The sequence below is a fragment of the Elephantulus edwardii genome, unplaced genomic scaffold, assembly GCF_000299155.1.
Source record: "Elephantulus edwardii isolate Elephantulus edwardi_28Jun2011 unplaced genomic scaffold, EleEdw1.0 scaffold00085, whole genome shotgun sequence".
NCBI classification, from domain to species: Eukaryota; Metazoa; Chordata; class Mammalia; order Macroscelidea; family Macroscelididae; genus Elephantulus; species Elephantulus edwardii.
This window is the reverse complement of record NW_006399835.1, coordinates 5,385,215-5,412,356: the sequence shown is the minus strand read 5'-3', so window position 1 is coordinate 5,412,356 and position 27,142 is coordinate 5,385,215. Positions and strand designations below refer to the sequence as shown.

General features: G+C 36.1%; 1 protein-coding gene across 1 annotated transcript in view; it reads right to left on the bottom strand.

The window, feature by feature from the left end:
* Positions 1–27,142, bottom strand: part of CBLB (Cbl proto-oncogene B, E3 ubiquitin protein ligase) — a 326,116-nt gene that overhangs the window by 8,928 nt on the left and 290,046 nt on the right. Inside the window, exons 14-17 of the mRNA XM_006890001.1 lie at positions 21,349–21,446; positions 21,103–21,234; positions 17,618–17,758; positions 8,460–8,579 (exon numbers count right to left, since the gene is read on the bottom strand). Of these exons, the coding sequence (XP_006890063.1) occupies positions 8,460–8,579; positions 17,618–17,758; positions 21,103–21,234; positions 21,349–21,446 (491 nt within the window). The remainder of the gene's footprint in view (positions 1–8,459; positions 8,580–17,617; positions 17,759–21,102; positions 21,235–21,348; positions 21,447–27,142) is intronic.

The following is a 27,142-nucleotide window of genomic DNA, read 5'->3' as shown; positions in this document are numbered from 1 at the left end:
TGTGTCAGAGGCAGTGTGATTGGGACAGGATAGAGCAGGGTTTAGGGCTGTTGTACACAGGGTCGCTATGAGTCACAAATGACTCGACGGCACATAACAACAACAACAATGGTGAAGCAAGGTTTTTAAGATATTTTATTAAATGAAAATGAGATTGAACTGACATATTGAATGTGATATAAAAATGTGCACAGCTAAAATATTAGAAGGAAGTGCTGCAAATTGTCATTGCACTTTGTTATTGATAAGAGCTATCAGAAGTGATTTAATAATTTTGTGTCATTAGGAATACTCTCGCTCTCTCTCACACACCTCCTCTCCTGTCTCCCCCCCCCCCAAATAATATGAAAATAATATGAGAATCCTCTGCTGGGGCTTTTCAAGGATCTAAAACTGAGGACCAGAGACTGGTTTTACCACTAGGAAAAGTAGAGAAATATATGAAGAATAGTTTACCTAAGGTCATGAAAAAAATGATCTGTATCCAGCTTTTGAAAGTTTTAGTACAATTTCACTAGTTCCAATGTCCTTCATCCCTTTATTATCACTGTTTATTTGCTTACTAAATTTCTCATTTGCTGTCTAAAAAATCTATTTCAGCAAATGCTATAGGCATATGAATTTATTGTTACTATTACTTCATTTTGGCTAGACTACTGGTTAGAAAACAACAAAAAGTTTGCTAAGAAGTAAGAATAAATAAATAGACAGATGTGTGCATAACTTATTGGGAAAACAACAGGTTCAAACACAACTATACTGTTATGGGAATTTAGGTAAATTGGTAAGTTTATTATTTTGCCCTCTTTTCTTCTACAAAATACTAATAATATAATAATAAAAATAATAAAATTTTATCTTTATTCAAAACACTGTAAACATACTTGTATTAATAAATTACACCTATATAACTTCTCTTTTATCACAGACATAGATATACAGATATTTAATCAACAATCTGCATTATACAGATGACACAACCTTGCTTGTTGAAAGTAAGGAGGACTTGAAACACTTGCTGAAGAGCAAAGATTACAGCTTTCAAGAGAAATTGTATTACAACAGCAAGAAGACAAAATTCCTTTCACTAGACTGATAAGTAACATCATGATAGTGGGAGAATAGATTAAAGTTGTTAAGGACTGCATCTTACTTAGATCCATAATCAACATTCTTGGTACCAACAGTCAAGAGATGAGAAGACATACAGCAATGGAAAAGTCTGTTGTTAGGGACCTCTTCAAAGTCTTGAAGAGTAATGATGTTAGTTTAAAGAATTAGGTACACCTGACACAGGCCATGGTCAACCATTTGCTATATGTCTGAGACCAAATAAATGAATAAGGATGACAGAAAAATTGATGCTTCTGAGATACGATGTTGGAGAAGGTTAGTGACTATCACATGGACTGACAAAAGAACAAACAGATAGATCTGGGAGAAAGTGCAGCCAGAATACTCCTTGAAGGTAAATATTACAAAGCTTTGTCTCACATACTTTGAACATGTTGCTAGGAGAGGTTATTCCTTGGAAAAGGATATCATGCTTCAAAGGGTGGAGGGTCAGCAAAAGACAGGTAGACACTCAATGAGATGGACTGACATAGTGATTGCAGCCACAGGCTCAGGTATGTCAGAGATGATGAAGATGGTATAGGATAGGACAGAGTTCAGATCTATTATTCACAATGTCACTCTAAGTAGTAGTCAAGTCGATGGCACCTATTAACAACATCTATCTTTATCTGAAAAAGTAGTAGGCTCAACCTCAAGCCTATAGGATAAAACAAAACTCAATGCTTTCTATTTCAATTGAATTCCATATAAGACACAGCAGAACTGCCCCTTAACGTTTTTAAAGCTGTAATCTTTCCAGAAGCAAATGGCCAAATCTTTCTCTTGAGAAGCCCCTGGTAGATTCTAACCACTGGTCTTTTAGTCAGCAGGGCGCTTAACCACTATGTAAACAGGCTCCTTATCTGCCCTCTAGGAAGTGATTCACAAACTTTAGAAACGATGTGCAGTCTAGTCATAACCTCTCAAGTTACCTAGTAGTTCACTGACAATATTTGAGAAAGAGAAAATCTCAAGATAACTTTGGCTAGTGACTTTTTCCTGCCGTATCAGTATCTGAGATTTAGAAGAAAAAAAAGTAGTATAAATATTGTTGTTGTGAAGTGCCATCGAGCCGTAGACCCCGTTAATGCATAGATGACACTGCAAACACCCTATCCTTATGACTTTGTAATAAGCTGGATCTTTCAATTCTGGTCACATTTATGCCATAAACTTGAATTACTAATGCCACTGATACAACTGTCCAATTATAAAAGGGCATGGTTTTACTCAGCTTTTCTTCAATTAAAAAGAAATAAAAATCTTCCCATACACTGTGGTTGATAATTAGAAGTTAAGGTTATACCATATAATATTTTAATATATCTAGAAACTGATGAAAAAGAATTACAGTAGGCTAATGAATATAGGTTTTAAGAAAAATGCCAGGTTCTGAAGTTTCAAAACTTCATGTTTTTTTGTATGTAAAGAGATGCATTTCTAGTAAATGGACTGTGGTCTTTCTCTACAACTTTCTAATTTATTTTGCCATATAAAACAAAATATCAAAAGGACATAATTTCATTTAATACTACCTACCAGTAATGATAACATAGAGCCATCGTGTGTACAGATGATTTCCAATTATTTTAATGGATTTAACTATAGAATATTTGGTATATGTAAAAAATGTGTTTACCAAATCTTCAATTTTCTTTTATGTTAGGAAAGCAATAGTGAAATTCGTTCCTTTTGTTATGAGATAGACATTGTGATATTTGTGTATTTGGCTAGGATATCTTTTCCAAAATTTAGTAATTCACCATGATTTGATACAAGTTATGTCCTCAAATTCTAGCTGTTTTCAACTTTTGCTTTCAACTGCATTGTAACTGCTGAAAGGATAAAAAAGTCCTCTTTATAACTAATGTAGCATGTCATCAACATAAGCAACAGAGATTATCTGAATTTAAAAAAAAGTAATACAAACTCTTAACGTATCATGTCTTAAAAAAAGAGAAAAAGCCAACTGAAAAATTAAAACAACAATAACAGCACAACAAATATAGCCAATATGGACATGGAACCCAAATGAAAAATATGCCTATGTGAGGAAACAAGCAATTTATTAATAAAAGTACTTGTCATATATATATATATATATATATAACTTTAACATAGTTTTTGATTTAACTATATTTTATGACATTAATAAACAAGATTTTGAACAACAGAGAAAATATTCAGGTTGTTACAGATTTAATTTTATTTGGATCTATAAGGAAATGGAAACAGCACTTAAGGTATTAAATGAAGTTTTTGCATTGGGAAAATCTACAGCAAAAGACCTTTTCTTGAAAGGGTTACAAAGTCAGGATGTCATGTTGAGGACTAAGGTGCACATGACCCATAAATAGCATTTTCTATAATCTCATATTCATCCAACAGTTTGACAATAAATAAAGAAGACCAAATTAATTATGGCTTTAGTGAAGAAAAGTGAATATACCACAGAGTGTCAAAAGAACAAACTAATCTTTCTCAGAAGGAGCCAAATTGTTTCTTAGAGGCGAGAATGGTAAATTTCATTCATCTCATTTAATTTGAACATGTTATCAGGAGGGATTAGTCCCTGGAGAAGGATAGTCTGGTAAAATAGAGGATAACTGAAAAAATTAGGAAGACCTTTAACAAAAGAAATTGACCTAGAAGCTGTAACAATTGGTTCAAACACAGCAACGACTGTGGGGCTAGAGCGTGACTAGGCAGGGTTTCATTCTGTTGGTCAGACAGCCATTATAAGTCACAACTGATTCCAAGGCATCTAACCACCATAACAAAGTCATCTATTCATGGCACTGTTAAGTCTTCAACATTTTTTATAGTATTATATGCCAACTGTCAGTTTTCAACATTTTAAGGAAAATTATAAAATAATTCATTTTGGAAAAACAAATGTTTGGAAGGTTCTTTGTATAAGTAGGCATATGTGTACATGTATTAGAGAAGATTGGAAAGATATTTTTAAATCAATGAAATGTTATTTTTTAATTCTTTTGAAAGCTTTTTCTCACAGAAATAAAACGAAACTTTAATTTAGAAGTTACAGCAGAAGTACTGGGATACTTACTTAGTCATTTTAAAGGTGTCTTCTATTTTAAATTTCATTTTATATATTTACTGTGTGTGTGTGTGTGTGTGTGTGTGTGTGTACCGTCAAATTAGATCTGACTGGTACAGGAGAAGAGTGACCCTCCTTCTCCAGCAGAGAATCTGGTGGATTTGAACCATGTGCCTCTGGGATTGCAGTGCCATTTTAAAGAGGTCTTAATGAAAACACAGTGCTGTTGTTAGCTGCCATCCTGCTAGCCCCTGACTCACTGTGACTTCATAAATTGAGCAGTCTCTATCATGGGTTACAGATCATTGCGATCTAGGGGGTTTTCAGTTGTTAATTGTTGGAAGTAGACACCCTGGTCTTTCTTTCTATGGTTTGAGCCTGAAAGTACTGTCAAAACCTATTCAGTGTCATCACTTACTCCTTGGAACAAAATTAGAAACAACTCAGAGCTGACCCTCCAGTGGGTTTTCAAAGGTTGTAAACTGCACAAGAAGAGATTGTCCATGTTTCTCCTGGAGAGCTAGCTGGTGAATTCAAACTGCCAGGGTGTTTCCACATTCAGGTTAGCCAGCAGGGCTAACTATTCTACATCACAGCAACCAGAAACCCATCACTGATAGATGGGTGGTAGCTGTGCTTGTGGAGCAATGGTCAGAAACAGAATCTGGGTCTTCAAGCTTGGAAGGCAAGAAATCTACCACTGAATCACCAGTATCTCATGAACACATGAATTACTATAAAATAAAGGCAATTAAAAGGGTAAAAACGCAAGGATTCCATATCAAGGATTTCTTCCATGGACAAACCTGATATAAAAGGTAAAACCCAGGGTCCCTCTGAAATAAGGCCCATTTTAAAACAAACAACGAACATTTAGTTATCAAAAAAGTATCCTATTTCCTATGGTTTGATAGTTTTTACAGAGTTTATAGAACAAAGAGATATTCTCAGTGTTAAAAGTAGATGAGGTTTTTAAAATAATAATAACCAGTAGTATTTTATCACTTAGGTAAAAGCAAATTCAGATTTCTGGGAAATGACTATTCTGGGGATATGGAAAAATATTTCATGGCTCAAAGTTTTGTTGAAACTTCTTGGGAGAATCGTAATGGGAATTCATAAAGGTTTAAATTATATGTGCAAGTGATGCTCTTTTGACTCAACTGCACCCATGTATTATTTATCAAACTGTGAAGAAGCTGTGAAAAATAGAGCGCTGTGGGCATAATACTCCCCAAACTTGAGTAGATATGTCTTTAATCATCTATTAGTGATACTGAATATATTATTTTAAATCATTCATGGTACTTTTCTCCAAGTTGAATTTTAATCTTATTTCCATAAGGGACTCACTCCCTTTTGTTACACAGAAGCTATCAAGTATTAGCTCCCTCTCCCTTTTTTTTTATTGTCTAAATATTTTCTTCGAATCTATCCTTTTTACTGGGACTATAACATGTCCCTGACTATATATGGGCATATCTGAAACCTTGCAATGGCTAGAAGTGATATTAGCAAGAGAATATGTTATCAAATTTGATTGGGTAAAATTTTCCATTTTCTTGAGTGCAAGGAATACCACTATGAAAACTACAAAACTATATATGGGTTCCTGCAATGTCTGTGTGGGACACTAAGAATACAAGGTCTATTATGTTGATTATCTTGCTGATAATTCTCTAGGAAGCCTATTTCTCATCTTCATTCAGAAGTCATGGAATAAATGACATTGTTAACAAATCTCACATGATTCAAGTGTTATGAATTGAAACGTGTCCCCTCAAATATGTGCTGGAATACTAACTTCTATGCCTCTGGATATAATTCCATTTTAAAATAGGATTTCTTTGTTAATAATTAAGCCAATCACTTCAGAAATGAAATAAACAAACACCTGAGTAAGAATAGAAGCAAGGAAGCAAAATTACCACACGAATAATGACAAAGAACTAAGCAACAGAAGCTGCTTAGAAAATAACTACCTTCCCACAAAATAAATGTAGAGAGTCATCCCTTAGCACTGATAAAACTGAGTTTGAATTTCTATTCTCCCAAACTTTGAGAAAATAAAATTCTGCTCATTAAAGCTTCCTCCTTCTGGCATGTATGTTACAGTAGCACCAAGAAACTAAGACCCAAACAACACTCTTAACAGGACAAAAATCTATTTAAGAAGAACTTATATTTACAACTGAGTCAAAAATGCTGTTCATATTACTCAGAAAACATGTTTGTGAAGCTCAGAACACAAACCAGCTACCCTACCTCTTTCTTCCACTCTCTTTCTCTCCTTGCCAGTCATCAATCCATCCACCTACCTAACTACCCACCACATCCAAGGAACATGTACAGGGATACTTGAGGACAGAAGTCAATAGTGATTCTGTCTTCAAAGTACTGAAACTCTAGTGGAGAAGACAAAGAAATAAACAATGATTAATTTATCAAATACATGAGCACCACAACAAGAAAAGGTAAATAACCCAATAGAAAAATGGACACAGGATATGAACAGACACTTCACACCAAAGAAGACATTCAGATGGCTAACAAGCACATGAAGAAATGTTCAAAATCCCTAGCTCTAAGAGAGATGCAAATCAAAACAATTATAAGGTATCATCTCACCCCAGTCAGAATAGCAAAATTTAATAGAATAGCAAGCAATAAATGCTGGCGAGGTTGTGGAGAAACTGGAACCCTTATTCACTGTTGGTGGGAGTGTAAAATGGTGCAACCACTGTGGAAGGCGGTATGGCACTTCCTCAAAAAGTTGCAAATAAAGATACCATTTGACCCAGCAATTCCACTACTGGGAATATACTCCAAAGAGCCCACAACTGACATCCAAGCAGATATATGCACACCCATGTTTATCACGGCTTTGTTCACAATAGCAAGGAGTTGGAATCAACCTAAGTGCCCATCAACAAACGAATGGATAGAGAAGCAGTGGTATATTCACACAATGGAATACTACACTGCATTGAAGAACAAGGAATTCATGCAATAGTATTCAAAATGGGTGACCCTGGAGGAGATTATGCTGAGTGAAGTATCTCAGTCACAAAAGGACAAATACTGCATGGTGTCACTGTTGCAAAACAGGACTGACCTCAGGGTTGCGGGGAGACTGAGAAAGATGGGTTTAATAATGTATACTGCAACTGTTTAAAAGGGATATATGATTAGGGATTTTTGTCATGACGGAAGTCCAGAGCAAAGGATGCATAGTGGAGTGGACCTGAGGGGGAGGGATTGTTAAACAATGAAAGAATTTTTCTTTTATTTTTCTAAGAGGATAGCGTACTGGGGGGTGGGGGGAGAAAAGTGCAACAATGAATGAATGGAAATCCAGTCTCTGTAAATTTTCATTGAAATGAATAATAAATTAAAAAAAAACAAACAAAAAAGCCCCCCAAACATACAAACAAAACATTTAAAAAAGGACATAAACAATGATTAAAGAAATAGTGAATGGATAATGAAATTTTTGGAGGTAATGGGTGCTGTAAGGAAAATAAGGCACAGTAAGGGAGTTGAAGTCTTGGTCTCATTGTTGTTGAACTGGAACCAAATCGTAACTGACCCTCCAATGGGTTTTAAAAGACTGCAAATTACACAGGAAGAGATGGTTCATCTGTATTCTGCAGAGCAGCTGGTAGATTTATGCCAGAGAGGTGGTACCTTTGGGTTGGCAGAACCACTCTCTACAGATTCTGCTATCAGACCTCTCCAAGGGAGTAAAAGTGACTGCAAAAGTTGGTTATCTATTTTAGAGATTGTGGCTGACAATGTTGTCCACACATGTAAAGTAGCAGTATTTCATTATTAATGGTTAAAATTTTTATTTAGTAAAATGTCAGAGCAGACAAAGGAGTCATACACTCTAGTTTCAAGCAAGCTATGGAAATGAAGAGTTTGGTGTACACAGATACTCTAAGGAGATTTCATTCCCTAACAGAGATATAAGAGAACATGACAGTTCAGCATCATGTTCTCATATGTAATAAAGCAAGAGTCTGAGAATGAGTAAATTTTAAATTGAAGAATATGCTGTGCTAATGAATCAAAGAAAATATGAAATCTGCTTTTCCCACCTTTTTCAGAAAGGAATTTTGTAGGCATTCCTTTCACAATTAGAGTTTCTAAAGTAAAGGTGACAAAAATAGTTTCTTAGGCTAACAATGCCTATTACATGATATAGAGAATAAAAAGCACTCTCAAGCAAAAATCACAGTAGAACAGAAGATGTTATTATTACTATTATTAGCTAACTCACCTGAACATGAAGGAAGCTGATCATACTCCTGGGAGGCCCTGTTGGATTTGACATTTTCACACGGTAATCTCCTAGCAGGAGGCAGAGGAACTTGTCCACTTGCTGGATCAAAGAAGGGATCTTAAAAAAGAAAGATAATTTTCAAATTAAAGGGATGATATTGTCTATCTGGAGAATAAAAAACTTTTACTAAGTTTTCTATAAAGATCATGCCTTTTGAACATGACTTGGAAAATTAACTTCATGTTTCACATAAAATATTTCCTCATCTGTCTGTATATTTTCCAATTTATGCAACATTTGCTCAGAAATATGCTATTTGCATTATTTATAGATAAAGTGGAATACTGATATATTTCTATTTTTCACATCTCCTAAGGAAGCCCCTCTACCAGGTGGACTGACATAGTGACTGTAGGAATGGATTGAGCGTGTCATAGACTGTGAGGATGGCACAGGACAAGGTTCAGATCTCGACAGTACCTAATAAAACAAATAAAATTTCAAAAGATATTTGTGAGGATTAAGAAAACTAGTGAACATGAACGTATCTGTACAAGATGGTTATAGTATTATATTGTACACTGTATACAATATAATCATTATTATTACTTTATGCATTGAATAGTAAATCCAATTCATTGTTAACAGTAAGAGCTTTAAATATACACTTAGATGAAAGGATGGATTTGTTTAGTTTGTTTTTACTATTCAAAACTCATACACAAAATAAAAAGTATTTTACTATTTGAAAGTATGGGGAGCTCTGGTGGCCTAGTGTCAAGATACTGCACTGCAATCCTGAAGACACAAAGTTTGAATCCACCAGCTGCTTTGTAGGAGAAGAATGGGCAATCTCTTCCCATGTGATTAACTGCCTCTGAAAACCTATTGGATGGTCAGTTATGGGTCAGTTCCAATGCAAAAGTACACAACAAAAACAACAACTTGAAATTATAGGTATGGAAATCTTACTGGAGTAATGCTAAGTGCTTAGCTGCTAACCAATAGATCAACAGCTTGAACCAACTAGTATCTCTACTGGAGAAAGACTTGGAGATCTTTTACTGTATAGACTAACTAGACCAAAACAAAGTCTGCTGCATCAAGCTGATCATAACTCACAGCAACTATAGGACAGGGCAGGTTTTCAATACTGCTTTCTTCATGGAAGATGTTAAAATGGCAAGCTATTATATACAACATACTTATTACAGAGTCAAATAATAGAATACAATTTCAGTTATCCCCTGATAAGGAAGTTTTGGAAACCAATAGATTCTAAAACTATAGATTATTTTAAAACTTTAAGTAAATTTTCATATCTTTATTTACAATACACAAAATTAAAAGATGATAGCCAATAAAGTACATGACAATAAGTGAGAGAGATAAAGGGATAGATAAGTAATAGAACATAATAAATATACATTAACAAGGAAAGACATTCTCTTACTACCAATGCCTATGTTTCATAGCACAGTTATACACAATTTAGTATTTAATAATTATTCAGTGATTTAGGAAAAGACTAGATAAATGTGGTTAACTAATAATCTAAGAAATGAAGAAATAAGCAGGATTCAAACTTATTATCAAAATTACATGTGTAAAAAATATGAAAAAGGATGGAAAACATTATCATGGTGCATTAGGTATAAAAGCATTTTCTTGAGCCTTTCACCAAGGGTGGAGGCCTGCTAGATGGTGTGCCTTTAAAATCCCTTAGGGCCTGAGGGCCAATTTATTAATTTTAGAATATTCTTTAAAAGACAAAGCAATCATTTGTCTGTTTGCTGTACAGAACAACATGCAGTGACTGTGATCCTGAACACTGTTCCATAGTCCTGTCAAATACCACAATGGTTACCCGATATATACAGTGTTTGGATGAGCTTCCAGATTGACTCATGCTGGGAAGCAGAAGTGGCATCCACTTCCCAAACTATATCTGGAGGAATACTATTCCACTTCGCACATCACTCTTTATCAATGTGCTGTATGAGGTAACCTGGGTTTGCTGTGATGCTGAACCTTGTGCCACTGGGGTATCAAATACCATCATGTTTTCCCATTGTGGACAGTGTATGGTGGAGCTCCCTCCCAGTTGTAAAACAGGTTTGGAAGCAGGAGTGGCATCCACTTCCTAAACCACATGTGCGTCTGGAAACTATGAACTTGGAGAAACGACGATAGCTATGGAAAGGCATTAGGTCTTTTGTTCATAGCGTAGTTATGAGTTGTGCTTAACTTGACAGCAATCAATAAAAAAAACCCAATATGAAATTATAGTTTACATAAATTTGAACATATGCGCATCACCAAAAACATGGAAAGAATCATTAATAGTCATCTCTGGAAAATAAACACACAACATTTTATTTTCTTCTGAAATATTTCCAAATTTTCACTGAAGTGTAGAAAAAGCAGCAAGTAAAACTGAATAGCTGGGTCATATGGAATTTCTTTGTTTAGATTTCTGAGGAAATGCCAAACTGCCTTCCAGAGAGGTTGTGCCATTTTACAATGCCATCCACAATGTATAAGAGTTCCTATCTTACCACATCCTCTCCAACATTTATTACTTGCTGTCCTGTTAAACGTTGCCACTGCTACTGGGGTGAAATGCTATCTCATAGGGGTTGAGATTTGCATCTCTCTTATTGATGGTGATTTGGAGCATTTCTTCATGTGTCTGTTGGCCAACCAAATATCCTCTTTTGTAAAAATTCTTTCCATATCTTTTGCCCATTTTGTAATTGTGTTATCAGTCCTTTTCTTGTGGAGGCCCTATGAGATTCTGTAAACTTTTGATGAGACTCTTATCTGAAATAGTATTGCCAAATGTTTTTTCCCCAGTCATCAGGTTTTCTTTTCACTCTTTTGGAAAATGTTTTTGATGCATGCAGGGATTTAATCTTTAGATGGTCTCATTCACTGAAATTCTCCATCTTAATGTATGTTCTCACTGGTCTTATTTATGTCTACTCTCCAGAATAAACATTTGGCTCAAAGGAAACTTTACCAAATACTATAGATAATAAACAGTATTCTAATACTTTGAAAACTCATGTAGCCCTCGGGCTGGTTTTAATTGTCTTTGAAATGAACATTCTCCTAAGCGGTACAACCTTGTTCTACCCTCTCTCTATATTGAGGTAACTTTGGAGACTATGATACTGGATTCTGATATGTGTGCCATAATGGTTACAAATGGTTGAAAATGTTTGGTAGAGCTCACTGATTAAGACAGTAGCATCCACTTCTTACACATGCCTGTGGAAACTCTATGAACTTAGAGAAGAAGGACAATAGTTCTTTTGTTTATAGGGTTGGTACTAAATGGCATTTAACAACAATATTTAACACCAAAGCCCTTGTCTTCATTTTGGAGTTGGATAAAGTGGCTGGACTCTGTAAGATGGTGCTCTTATTTTGGTTGAGGATCTGTGTGGATTGCTTGGTTGTTTTTATTTAAGCCTCTTGTTTAGAGTCAACAAGACCTCCTGAAAGGGCCCTTATATTTAAAAGTTGGGCCCAAGGAATTATATTTTATTCCCTTGTCATTGTATTTTTGGAGGAAAATTCTTCTAAGTTATACAGCACTCTGGTCAATTTGCTATGCTGAAGTAATCTTGGCTTGCTGTGACACTGAACCTTGTGCCATTTTGGTCTCAGAACAATTGTACCATAGGTGTGCCAAATAACATAATGGCTATCCATTGTGGATTGTGTCTGCTGGAGTTCTTAGACTGATTCAAGTTTGGAAGCAGGACTGGAATCCACTTACCAAACACATGTCTCTGGAAACTACATGAACTTGGAGAAACAATGATGGTCATAGAAAGGTTTCAGGCCTTTGTTCGTAGGGTTCCTATGAGTTGTGCTCAACTCGATGGCAATCAATAACAACAATATATAAGGAGCTCTAGTGGTACAGGCCATAGGGAGTTGCACTGCTAATCTAAAATCTGGAAGTTGGAACTCACCAGCAGCTTCTTTGGAGGAAGATGGCAGCGTCCTTCTGTGAGATTTCCTGGCTCAGAAAACCCGCTGAAGGATTAGCTAAGAGCCAGTTCTAATTTGACGGCAAGATGTTTTTATTTATATCTATATGTATCTATTTATCTCCAAATGTTCTAATACATCGTCTACATCTTCTCTTTTCTTAGTAAATATCTCAATTTCCTTTTATATATTTAATTTGGTTTGAATTTTCTTTTTCATTCTGCTGTGCTCCTCTAGGAATATACTGATGCAATGGTCCCCAAACTTCACACATAGCTGAATAGCTTTAGAGACTTGTTAAAATATAAATCAATGAGTCATACTTCCAGTGTTTCTGATTTCAGAAGACATATGTAGGTCCCAAGAACTGGTAATTATAACAACTCTCCTAGGTGGTGCTGATGTTGGTGCCTAAAAACCAAACTATGAGAGACATTGTAATAATCCATCAATTTACCAAAACCTAAAATACCATGGTTCTCATGTAGTTGACCACTCAGTGACTTCATCTCAGTCTTCTGGTTCTCTGATAAGAATCCTGTGAGATATAATCACCTAGTGAAGAGGTCTCATTTGGTAGACTCATCATGGCATGCTTCACAAAGTCCTAGTTGCTGTTAGGTGCTGCTGAGTCAAGTATGACTCACAATGACCCTATGAACAAAAGATCTGAACCCTGCTCTATCCTGTGCCCTCTTCACATTATCTGACACACAAGAGCCCATTGCAGCATTCACTGTGTCAGTCCAACTTCTTTGTCGACCCTCCACCTTTCCCAGCATCATGTTCTTCTCTAAGGAATAGCCCCTCCTAGCAAAGTGTCCAAAGTATGTGAGGTGAATCTTCATCATTCTTGTCTCTGAAGAGCACTCCAAAACATATGTTTGTTCTTTATGTCATCCAAGGATGGTCAGTGCTCCTCTCCAACACTACAAGCTCAAAGGTGTCAATTCTTCTTCTGTCATCCTTATTCCTAGTAACTGGTGCTAATGATCCAGATCTTCCTCATTGCTGGTGGTGTTATGTGCTGTCGAGTTGCTTGCAACTCATAGCGATCTTATGTACAACAGCCCTAAACCCTGTTCTATCCTGTGTCAATCTCACTGTCTCTGACACATCCACCCTGATTACCCCAGTTACTGAATCAATCCACCTCATAGAGGTCTTTCCCTCCTGCGCTGTCCCTCCACTTTCCCAAGCATGATGTTTCTCGCTAAGGACAGGTTCCTCCTTACAACATGTCCTAAGTATGTCAGATGAAGCCTCAGAATCCTTGCCTCCAAGGAGCAGCCTAGTTTAACCTTCTCTAGGATGAATCTATTTGTTTTCTTAGCAGTCCATGGTACATTCAATACTTCTTCTATCCTCCCTAGTCATTGTCCAACTCTCTGATGTATAACAACTGATTGCAAAGACCATGGCCTGTATGAGATGCACCTTATTCTCCAGAGTGACACAACTGCTCTTCAGTACCCTGGAGAGGTCCCTAACAGCAGACTTTCCCATTGCAATACATCTTTTATTTCCTGGCTGCTGGTGCCAAGAGTGTTGATTGTGGAGGCAAGCAAATTAAAGCTGTTAACAATCTCAATCTCTTCACCATCCATCCTGATGCTGCCAATTGGCCCAGTGGTGAGAATCTTTGTCTTTTTGATATTGAGCCTCAATCTATATTGAAAGCTGCAGTCCTTCATCCTCTGCAGAAAGCGCTTCAGGTCCTCCTCAGTTTCAGCAAGCAGGGTTGTGTCATCTGCATAATACAGATTGGTGATAGATCTTTCACCAATCCTGACACCACACTTCTCATAGAGCCCAGCCTCCCAGATAATCTGTTCTGCATACAGGTTGAAAAGGTATGAAGGCAGGACACATCCCTGGCAGACACCCTTCCTAATTTTGAACCACACAGTGTTTCCTTGCTCTGTTGTGATGACTGCCTCTTGATCCAAGTATAGGTTTTTCATTAGCATGACCAAGTGTTCTGGGATTCCATTCTTCTCAGAGTTAGCCACAATTTGTTGTGATCCACATAAACGTCTTTGCATAATTAACGAAGCACAGATACACATTCCTCTGGTATTCCCTGCTTTTAGCCAAGATCCATCTAACATTAGCTACAATATCCCTAGTACCATGACCCCTTCTAAACCCAGCCTGGACTTCTGGCAGTTCTCTGCTGATGTGCTGTTCCGGTCATTTTTGGATAATCTTCAGTAGAATCTTGCTTGCATGTTAAATCAATGACATTGTTCTATAGTTTCCACCCTCTGTTGAATGAATCTTCCTGATAGTTTAATTATATAGTTGTATTTCTGCATCCAAAAGGAAAACTTTCACTGATCACCAGTAAAACCCATTTTGTTAACATTCCGAGTTGAACTGTAATTTGCAGACAGAAAACTGAAGGTTGAATTTCAGAGAAAAACAAAGAGACCAGATGTTAAAAGAAATACTGCAACAACAAAACCCACAAAACAAAAGAAAACCCCCAAACAAACAAAAAACCAAACCCACATATATCCAACCAAACAAAAAAACCCAAATGCAGTGGAACTGGATAACAAAGACACTGCATATGAGCATACATTGATGAGAAAGCTGTTGTTAGTTGTAATCAATGGACTATGAGTTACAGTGACTCCATGAACAATGGATCTCAACTGCACAATCCTTGTGTGGTCTCTGATGTGCTCGAGTCCATTGTTATGGTCATTGTGCCAATACACCTTGTTGAGGGACTTTATCTGACCCTCCACATTTCCAAGCACTATGTCCTTTTCAAAGGACTGGACTCTCCTGACAACATTCCCAAGGTATGTGAGATGAAGTTTTACCATCCTTGCCTCTAAGGAGCAGCCTGATTGCACTTTTTCCAAGACATACTCGTATGTTCTTTTGGCAGAAAAGATAGTCAATACTCTTCTCCAACACTGCAACCCAAGGCATTGATTCTTTCTCTGTCATCCTCATTCATTGTCCAACTTTAAATTACATAGCAAGTAACTGAAAAGACCATGGTTTGGATATGATGTACCTTAAGTCTTTTAGCTGACATTGCTGCTCTTTTACACCTTGGAAAGGTCTTTGACAGCTGATCTCTCAATGTAACCATCTTCTAATTTCTTGACTGCTGGTTCCAAGGGTGTTTACTGTTAATTCAAGTAAGATGAAATCACAGACAAACATCAATCTTTTCTCCATCAGTCACAATGTTGTCCAGTGGTCTAGTGGTGAAGATTTTTGTTTTCTTGATGTTGAGACATAATCCATATTAAAGATTGTAGTTTGCTCTTCGGCAGACAATGCTTCAAGAGCCCTGTATTTTCAGGAAGCAAAGTGTGTAATCTGTGTAATGTAAGCTATTGATGAGTCTTTCTCCAAACTTTATATCACATTATTCTTCATATATAGTTCCAGTGGTTTTGTGTGTAAAGAGTTGTGCTCTCAACCTAAAGGCAAGTGGCTCATATCCACCAGGTGCTGTACAGGAGAAATATGGGCAATCTCATCCAGGGCAATTTATAGCCTCTGAAAACTTACTTATTGGAAGGTCCTGTACAATTTACAGCCTCTGAAAACTACTGCACAAGTTACAGTCGTTGAAAACTCCCTGGAAGGTCAACTATGATTTAACTATGATAAGCAAGAGCAAGACTAAAATACAGCTTTTACTTTAATCTATATAACACTATATCTGAGACAGAGTGGAGGGAGGGTTGCCTATTTTAACATAGTATACCAAAGGTATTATCTTCTTGTCAATCAGAAAAAAAAAGCACTTTTATGCTAAAGATAATAATGAATTTGGAGACACAAAAGTATACAAACATTTTTGAGGACTCTTTAGGTTTTATTACTATATAGTTAGCCTGTCCAGAATACATGCCCCATAAACTGTAGTGAGATTAAATATTTTAGAGGAATTATTGTGTACTTAGGTTATGTGTGTCTGTCTGAAACATGTGTTTTATTCACACATATTCTCAAACTTCTAAAATTATTAACATGGGTGACACAAGGGTTAAGCACTGAATTAACAACTTTAAAATGTTGTCAGTTCAAAGTTACCCACAGGGCCTTGAATATAGCCCTGGTTATTTGCCTCAGAAAGGGTGCAGCCTTAACAAGTCAATAGAGCAGTTCTACTTTGCACAAATAATATTTCTATGAGCTAGAACTATCCCAACAGTGATCATTATCAACAATAACAAAGGTGCGTGATAATCTACTATTGGAAATACAGTAGATAAAACAAAGATTATCAGTGAGGCATATAGTTGGATCAAAAGGCAACCAGAATGTTTTGCAAGATTTTCAGTACTTACATCATGCATATATTTGTTAAAAAAGGAAAATTTTACCCAATATTTAATCAAATCAAATCATGGAGGCAAACATTATAGAGGAAAAAAAATCACATTTTCATTAATAGGGCAGGTTAAAACCAGTAGATTCACAATTGAATTTATTTCTTCACATTGATATTTTTTCATAACTGATTAATGAAATAGCATTTAATTTCATTCCTACTATATTCCCCAATATTGTTTTAAGCTTTGTATTAATTTTTCCTTGGAAATCGGTATTTGTGTGTAGATATGCTGAGATAAATGTTAATATACATAAAAATAACAGAAAATACAATAAAATACAGATTTTTTTCAGAAAATATAAAATGGGGTTTTCTGTGTTATATCAGAATTAGTTTCCAAAAATCTTATGTTTCTGAACAAAATTATAATCTTAAAAGATAAGTAGTATATTTTTACATACTTCATACTAAAGAGAAATACATATATTGTATTGGGAATTGAGAAAGTTTAAATTTTTTTCCCATCACTATTAGCCCAACAGCTTAAAGGTCTTTTGGTTCTCAGCAAAGCCTTATATAACAGGAGGGTGTCAGGTGGACTGGATAATCTCCACAGCAACATTTCTCCCCTAGGATTCTTACTGCTCTCAGTGTTTGTAATCTTTTTAGCATTAAACCAGTGAACCACCAACCAAATGACTCACTCTACTGACAGTGCTCACCACCCAGAGATTTTTGTGCTAGCAAGCAAGAACTGAATGAAATATTAATATGGACTTGACAGGGTGAGTTTAGAAATGATTTATGTGAAAAATTTTCTTCCACTTTCCCCTCTTACCTGAAGGAAGAAGGAAAAGGTCCTGTCCTGAGGATGGCCGGCTACTAGAGCCAGGAGGTTTTGAATGTTCAATGAGACTATGCCTTGCAGGAGGTGGGGGAGGTGGAAGGGATGGTGGGAGGACATCAAATGCATCTTCACCTGCATTTAAAGAAATGACAATATCAAAATTAGAACTTCATTAATAAAAACACACAACATCCACAAAAGTTATGCTGGATCTTTTCTGGCAGCTTTACTGAAAGATCATTTGCAGGGTTTAATTAAGTTTGATAATAACAAATTATTTTGGGGATAATTTTGGAGATGCACACATATACTTTATCTCTCTTGGGCCTTTCTATTAAAAAGTATCTTTGCAAGTTATAAATACCTTTTGTTTAACTTGTAGTTTTCATAACACTAAAACACTGGAAGTTTGAACTAAAAAGATCACACCAACAAAAGTTGTTTGCAATCTCTAATTTAAAACCATACCTTACATACATATAAACTGATGACACAGAATAGTTTAGATTCTCCTTAATATTAATTTTGCTAGATTTTATTTAAACTAATTTCTCCTATTTTTAATTCATTATCAAATGATTCAGAAATTAACCTATAGAAGTATTATTCCTAGTTCTGGTATCTAAAAAGAAAAATATTAAATATCATGTATCTTTGTGGCTTCAAATTCTGATTCTTAAATTTACATATTCCTCAAGTTTTAGTTAAATTTAGAATTTTAGAATATGTCTTAGGTGCATTTACTTTCTTCTTGATATATTTTAAAGTTCTACTCTTTGTTCTCCTTACTGTGATATCCTTATCATTTTTTAAAAAAGAATGAAATGGCAGTGTATACATCATTTTGAGCTGCATTAAAATGTAATCTGAATAAGGTAAAAGTTTTAAAGAATTTACATGCCCCAACATCAAAAGAATTTAATAAATATAGTGACATTAAGCATATTTAAAGGAATTTCATCATTGATCAAGCATAATTGCAAAACGATATTAAAAATAATTTATAATTCGAAATGAAATATATTTATATTGAAGATAATTAAACATAACAGGAGACAGAATTTTGTTTGCTATCATTCAATCTTCATCTATTAGCTATATTATCATGTTAATTTGAGTCCTACTTCCATTCCTACATTTCAGGCATTGTAAGAGGTACTTTAGAAACATGAAGATAAAAATCTTATAGCCTTGACTCAAGGAGCTTCGATTCCAGAAGAGAGGCTAAAGCAAGTTCATACATAGGTAAGATTTACAGTCTATGTGTTTGGTCCCATAAAAGAGATATATTTACTGGTAAATGAAAGAGAAAAATAGAGTGACATTCAGTAACATGGAGGGCAAGTGAACAGGAAAGGCTAGAACCCCAGGGAATTAAAACAAAACATCATTTATTCAATGCAAGGTAGTATCTTCAAGGTAGTATGTATAGTATGAACAAAGTATGAGATGTACAACTAGAGACAGGGGAAGGTCAAATTTTTAAAAAACGAACAAAACTGTCCAATATGGTAGCTCCTAATCACACATGTGGCCTAGTGGCAAAAATCTGTGCTACACTTCAAAAGTCTTGTGGTTCGAGGGCACCAATTGACCTGCGGGAGAAAGATGGGCAGTCTCCTCCTGTGTGATTAAATGCTGCTAAAAACCCACCCGGAAGGTCAGCTATGGGTTGGTTCCGACTCTATGGTACACAGTAACAACAACGACAATAACAATGACACATGGCTATTTAAATGAAAATCTACGATTTCTTTTCATAGCTGCATTAGACTACTACCTCAATGGGAATATGTGAATATATAGATACTTTGAGTCAGTCCTGAGCTAGATCATGAAGATCAAGATGGCAGGCCAAGAACTACTGTACAAGATTAACAGAGAAATATTAAGATGAAGAAGAAAGTTAGAAAGCTCTTTGTAATTAAGCTATTTAGATGTAATTAAAAGAATCACTATAAAGAGATATTGTAAAGGCATAAGCATAAGTCAGACAATAGCCAAATATGTTTGTGGGAAAAAATATAAAGGCTCATTTCACATTTCTAGCGATATATTAAGGAGTTCAGCTGGCCAAGTGGTAAAGAGTTGCACTGCCAACCCAAAGACAGGTGGCTGGAATCCGCTTCATGGGATAAAGATGGACAATCTTTTATTGTATTACTGATACGCTCTGAAAACCAGCTGGAGTGCCAGCTATGACTCAGTTCTAACTACAACAACAACAGCAATAACAACAACGACAACAGTAATGCAATGAGCATTTCAGATAAGCTTTCACCTGGGCCTTTATTATATAGTGCTTGTTTCAAGTTTTGTTTTTGGGGGGATTTTTTTTTTTGGTATGCTGACTTGTTACTACAAAGAATTAAGGAATGTGATATTTCCAATCATTTTCTTCTAAAAGTAGTATTAGAGTTTTCCTCTGTGGGATCCATGAAATAAACACTGACACTGGCATCAGTTAACTTTAACTCTCATACATGTCTATTTGTGTTTTCTTTATATTTGTACACAGATGGATATGCACGGGTGTATTTTTTATCTTATAACTGGAAAGAAAACTGACATTTTTTCCCAATATATTTAACAACAAGAACAATGAAAACATAGAGAGCTACTTTGACCTAGTGGACAGAAAGTTAAGCTACCAAGCCCAAGGTGGATGATTTAAATCTGCAGCCCTCAGGACTGGTTTAATTTTTTTTTTCCTGTCAAACATTCTTCTAAGTGGTACAGCACTGGTCTGTGCATTGCTGTACAGAGGTAACTCATGGTTGCTGTGATGCTAAACACTGTGACACTCATGTGCCAAGTATGATAATGGTTACCCATGGTGCACAGTGTTTGGTGGAGCTTCCAGACTAAAACAAGCTTGGAAGCAGGAGTGGTATCCACTTCAGAAATGGCCTGCCTCCAGAACCTCTATGAACAGTGCTCGAGTCTTTAGTTCATAGGGTCGCTATTAGTTGTCTATGATTTGACAGCACTTAACAACAACAACAACAGTAACATTGTAGTTGGAACAATGAGGACAAAACACAACTTATTTGCAGTTTGTTGTAATCACAATGATTTTGCATAATTTAGTTATCATATGTGGAACAGGTTTCATCCAAACTGAGAGCAAAATTACATTTAGAGATAATCTCAGATAAACACTTCGAAGCACCTTTTCAAAATTTCTAGCATGCGAGAAGTCTAGGGAATTAACGCTGTTTCTAGACTGCATTTAGTAGTGAAGAAACAACAACATAAAACTCTTAATGGTCAGCATTTATACCACTGCTTTAATCTTCTAAATGAGAAAATGGCTACATGAAGCTCACTTGCCACCATCATATAAATAACTCATTTTAATTTCTGATGCACCACTCAGTAAGTTTGCCTTACAACAAACACTGAATTCTTATAATTTAGTTTTTAATTGAGAGGTAAGGTTGGTTTGTTTCAATATTTTTAAAAAAGGTTTCAACCTAATGGAGGGATGAGAAGATCATAATCAGAGGGCGTCCTGTTGAGTGAAGAATCAGGCTTTGCATTGTCCCGAGTTGGAGGCCTGGCAGGTGGCAATGGCACTGGGTCACTGGCTGAATCAAAAACATCTCCTGGAGGATAACACAAAACCTTAATGTACTTTCAGTATAAAAATGTCATGGACTTTTGCCGTTAAATTCTGGCCATTAAGATGCCGAAAACACAAGAATATATTCTTTACATACCCTTTAAATATATGCCCAATTCAGGGATACTTGATTTCTTCATCTCTGAAGGAGTACCATGTGTTCCATTCAATAAACAATGACCATTATCACAAGACCTAAATAAATAAACAGTAAAAATTTATATATACACACACATACAAATTGCTTTTCACCTAAAAGTCATTTGAGAAGGTTCTTGCCATATATAATATATTGATATATGATATATATATGTATAATATAATGAAGATTGAATATAACTGTTTCTTTTTCTGGAAAAAATTAATACTTAAGTATTCTTATTAATGCATTGTTATGTAATATTGAGTCAGAACTGACTCACAGCTGGCCCTCTGGCTGGTTTTCAGAGTCTGTAAGTCACAAGGTAGATTCCATTATCTTTATCCCATGAAGCAGCTGGTGGATTTGAACCAGTGATTTTGAGATGATAGTACAACAACCATTAAGCCACCAAAGTTGCTATAAAAATTCTTATTATTTCTTTTAAATAATAGACATAAAAATTCCGTAAAAGAGAGTAATTCCTTCTCTCTCACAAATGAAAATCAATAATTAGGAGTGACACACACAATGAAAAAAGGTGCAGCCAGAGTGCTCCTTGGAGGCAAAGATGGTAATGCTTCATCTCACATACTTCAGGTATGTAGCTAAGAGACGCTACTTCTTGGAGACAGATACGCTTGGAAAGGTGGTGGGTCGGTGAAAGAGAGGAAGACCTTCAACCAAGTGGATTGACACAGTGAATGTGGCAATGGGTTCTAATGTGTCAGGAAGTGTGAGGCTGGCACAGGATAGGCCAGGGTTCAGATCTGTTGTTCATAGGTTTGCTATGGGTCATAATCAACTTATGGGAACTAAACAACAAACTTATTTTTGGAGAGCTATGGCGGCCAAGTGGTGAGGAACTGTTCTGCCATCCCAAAGGCACATGACTTGAATCTACCAGCTGCTCTGCAAGAGAAAGATGGGCAATTTTCTCCCATGCAATTTATTGCCTCTGAAAACTCACTGGGGAGTATAAATTGGTTCTAATGCAATGGCATACAAAAATATACACATCTTTGAAATTAATATATGTATTTGGAAGAGTTTAATATTGTAATTTCAAGGTTTAGAAGGAGAAAAATGTCTAAAAGCAAACATATATAACAGTTTCATTGATTTAATGATTTGTTGATGGTGCTTGTCACTGTATTTTAAGCTTTTCTTGTAGTAAAAATAAAATGGCACTCACAAAGCAAAGAAAACTATTAACTTTTAGAAATTTAATAAAACTCTGACAGATATATGACAGACTCACATCCTATGGTACAATTTCACTACTGCTGTGAGGAAAACAGCTCTGGACATGTAACCATCAAGGTAGAAAAAGAAGTTTAGCACAGACCCAGGTTACACACCGTAGCGTGACAAGTATTTTAATGTGAGTATGTGGAAGCATAATATTTACTAAAAAGTATTTTTTGTTATTCTTGACATTAATATTTTGGAATCAAAGTATGAACTTAAAAAAGAAAACTGGGGCATGGGAAGACAGCAGGAGGAAGAGACAGAACATATTTTGTCTTTAGCAGATAACTGTGTAATGATGAACCCTGAGAAAAGTCCTCTGCTAAGAAAGATCTATGAAATGCAGGCTTTACATACTACTTTTTTTCTGATTTACTCTGAATTCTTGGAGCAAAGTGAAAGTACATACATAATGGAGGTGACAGCAGACATTTGAATAGGTATTGAAAAAGTGCTTCATCTGAAATTCATTTTCATTCCCCCCGGTGGCCACTTCTCTTTAAGGGGCCAGAAGATGGTCCATTTAAAAATAGTTATCAAATATTGGATTTTAATAATAATGATGGATTTTTACCGAAACCAATTTGAATTACTCATCAACTCTTTAATTTCCCCTCACATATTAACAATTTACTTCTAGTGACATCCCAAAGCGAAATAGGAGGGACATCTCAACCTGATGGTGTTTTGGAGAAGACATAAGATAATACTTCTGCCATCAGTTTTCAAGACCAAATTACATAAAGGATTCACTCCAATTAAGTGTGCATATTAGCAACATTTATTACTTCTCTAAAACAGTAGAAATATGGTAATGGTAATCATGATTCAAATTTATTTTCAAGATTTGGGAGGCCTGCCACAAAAGATCTCATCTTCCATGACGGAACAATTAAATGTGTTAAAGTTATACTCCTCACTTCTTCAGCTATACAAAGGAAAAAGAATTCCAAGAAGACCGAAAAAGGTCATCATCTGGTTTAAGTTTTTAAGAAATACTATACATTGCTTCCCCAGCCATTGAAGAAGAAAGAGACCTTCCCCAAACCAGCAGAAAAAACAAGCAACAGAATGTAAGATGCGCTTCAAGAGAGCAACAGCAGGCATGGCCAAACTAAAGACTTGACGTGGATGAGACCTTTGGACTGCCTCACCACCAGAACTGGAGCTAAGACCCTTTGCCCAAGTTTGTCTGACAGCTTGGAGTGGGGAGCCGTAACTGGTAGCACTGAGAATTTTCGAACACTGGCTAAGACTAGGGTGGGATGGGATAGGACTATTGGGAGGACTGAGAATGTTGTGACACTAGATTAAAGCCATAAAGCTCAAGGCTGAGATGCCTGTGAGTACATTTTGGTAGTCACACTAATTGTATTCTATTAACCTGGATTATGACCTTTTTACTTCCCTAAAAAAAAAAAAAGGAAAGGAAAAATAAAAAAAAAAAAAAAGAATAACTATACATTTATGGGGAAAACTGGTAGCCTAGTGGCAAGAAGCTGTGCTACAATCCTTAAAGGCACACAGTTTGAACCACCAGCTGCTCTGTGGGAGAAGGGTGGGAATCTCCTCCTGTGGGATTAACTGAATCTGAAAATCCACAAACTTATGGGTCTGTTCTGACTAGATGGTACACCACCACCACAACAACAACAACAACAAAAACACATATTTATGAGTGCCAAATGAATGAAATACACTAAAAAAGCTGTATTTGATGTGATAGATCACATATTTTTCCAATATATTAATAGAAACGTCATTCTTTTGCCATTACAGATGGGCTCCCAGTTATCTGTCTTTTCAGTAAAATTACTTTGTCAACTAAAGTTTTAAAAATATCAACAATCTGCAAAAAAAGTTTGAATTATGAGACCTTGGAGACTTGTAATAAGTCTGGTAAATAATTCTACAAAGAGTTGCACATTTTAGCCAGATTCACTCATTCAAACAGATTTCTAGTTGAAATGAAGGCTGCTCATCTTTTCTAAATACATTTTCTATCTCAGTGTTACACCCCCAAAAAGACATGAAAACATTTTTTTCATGTAAATAGAAAGATTCTACTTTGATAAAATGCATTCATCAGTTTGACTTAACTTTAAAAGGAAAATGCACACCAATAAAGATGATCCAGATGATTGAAATGTTCAATGACTCTACTGTACCCGAATCAGAAGATACCGGAAAGCAGGAAGGCTGTGTTAGGACCAGTAGTTGAGACCCACTGTACATGCTAAATACAGCACCAGGGACTTCACAGAAAACAATTCTGATGTTACGTTTTGCAGCTGGGATATGACTTACAAGTATCTTAACATATGTCAGAGTTTAATACATAAATGATTAAAATATACTAATGGATCTTGGCTGAAAGCAGGGAGTACCCGAGGAATGTCTATCTGTGTTTCATTGACTATGCAAAGGCGTTTGACTGTGTGGATCATAACAAACTGTGGCTGACTCTGAGAAGAATGGGAATCCCAGAACACTTGATCGTACTAATGAGAAACCTATACTTAGACCAGAAGGCAGTCATCAGAACAGAGCAAGAACAGAACTGTATGGCTCCAAATTGGGAAGGGCGTCCACCAGGGATGTATTCTCATTCCATACCTTTTGAGTTTATATGCAGAACAGATTATCTGGGAGGCTGGGCTGTATGAGAAGTGTGGCATCAGGATTGGTGAAAGATCTATCAACAATCTGCATTATGCAGATGACACACCCTGCTTGCTGAAACTGAGAAGGACGTGAAGTGCTTGCTGCAGAAGGTCAAGGACTGCAGCCTTCAATATGGATAGAGGCTCAATGTCAAAAAGACAAAGATTCTCACCATTGGGCCAATTGGCAGCATCAGGATGGATGGTGAAGAGATTGAGAATGTTAACAGCTTTAGTCTGCTTGCCTCCACAGTAAACACTCTTGGCACCAGTAGCCAGGAAATTAAAAGACATATTGTGATAGGAAAGTCTGGTGTACCTCTCCAAAGTACTGAAGAGCAACGGTGTCACTCTGGAAACTAAAGTGTGCCTGATACAAGCCATGGTCTTTGAAATCACTTGTTATGCGTCAGAGAGCTGGACAATGACTCGGGAGGAAAGGAGAATTGATGCCTTTGAGCTGTGGTGTTGGAGAAGAGTACTGAATATACTAGGGACTGCTAAGAGAATGAATAGGTTCATCCTAAAGAGGGTTAAACCAGGTGCTCCTTTTAGGCAAGGATTCTGAGGCTTCGTCTGACATACTTTGGATATGTTGCAAAGAACAACCAGTCCTTGGAGAGGGACATCATGCTTGGGAGGGTGGAGGGACAGTGTAGGAGAGGAAGACGCTCTATGAGGTGGACTGATTCAGTAACTGGGGTAATTGTGGTGGCTATTTTGGAGACAGTGGGGTTGGCACAGGATAGAGCAGGGTTTAGGGCTGTTGTACATAGGGTTGCTATGAGTCACAGACAACTCGATGACACATAACAACAATTATGAAGAAATTTATTTTGCTTAAAGACAAACTAATGAGTCAATGCACATTTTCAATGTAATTTATATACCTAAATATGGCTGTCAATTCAAAGAGCAAATATGTACCTATTTGAACATAAACAACATGAATAACTGGCAGAAAAAAAATTTTTTCAACTGTTCCTTACAGAGTTATTTTATTGAAAGAAAAATTAAATAGTACCTAGTGGATAAGGAGTTATGCTGCCAACCCAAAGGCAGATAGCTCAAATTCACCAATTGCTCTACAGGAGAAAAAGGTCAAATGTCAATTACCTCCCATGAGACTCACAGCTGAAAATATGCTGGAGGGTCAATTATAAGTCAGTTTCAATTTGATGGGACATAACAAAAATCAAACTAACAAAATTAAACCAATAAAACAGTCCAGGGAAGCCTTTAGGTTTTTCTCCTCACTTCTCCAAGATCTGAGTAGAAACAAGTAGTGTAAATTATACTGGTGTTATAGTCTGTATTGCTAACCCAAAGCTGACACTTCTCTGGCAATTCTAGTCCAACAGCAGATATGTTGGAGAAAGATGAGCAACTTCTAAGTGATTTACAGTCTTGGTTTTGACTTGAGGGCAACTGATTTTGAATTTACATCACAGGGAAAAAATTTAAAGGAAGTTGGCATAATACCTTAGTTTCTAAGCACTGATATTTCTACATAAGGTATGTGCTGAGAATACATTTAAAAAAAACACACAACAGTACACCACAACAAAATAAAGGTAAACAATCTAACTGAAAAATGGGCACATGATATGAACAGGCACTTCACCAAAGACATTGAGAGGTCCAACAAACACATGAAGAAATGTTCAAAATCCCCAGGTTAAAGAGAGACAGAAATCAAAACAATTATGAGATATCATCTTACCCCAGTAAGAAGAGCAAAATTTAACAGAGCAGCAAACAACAAATGCTGAACTGTAAAATGTAAAATAGTGCAACCACTGTGAAAGACAGTGTGTCGCTTTCTCAAAAAGTTGCAA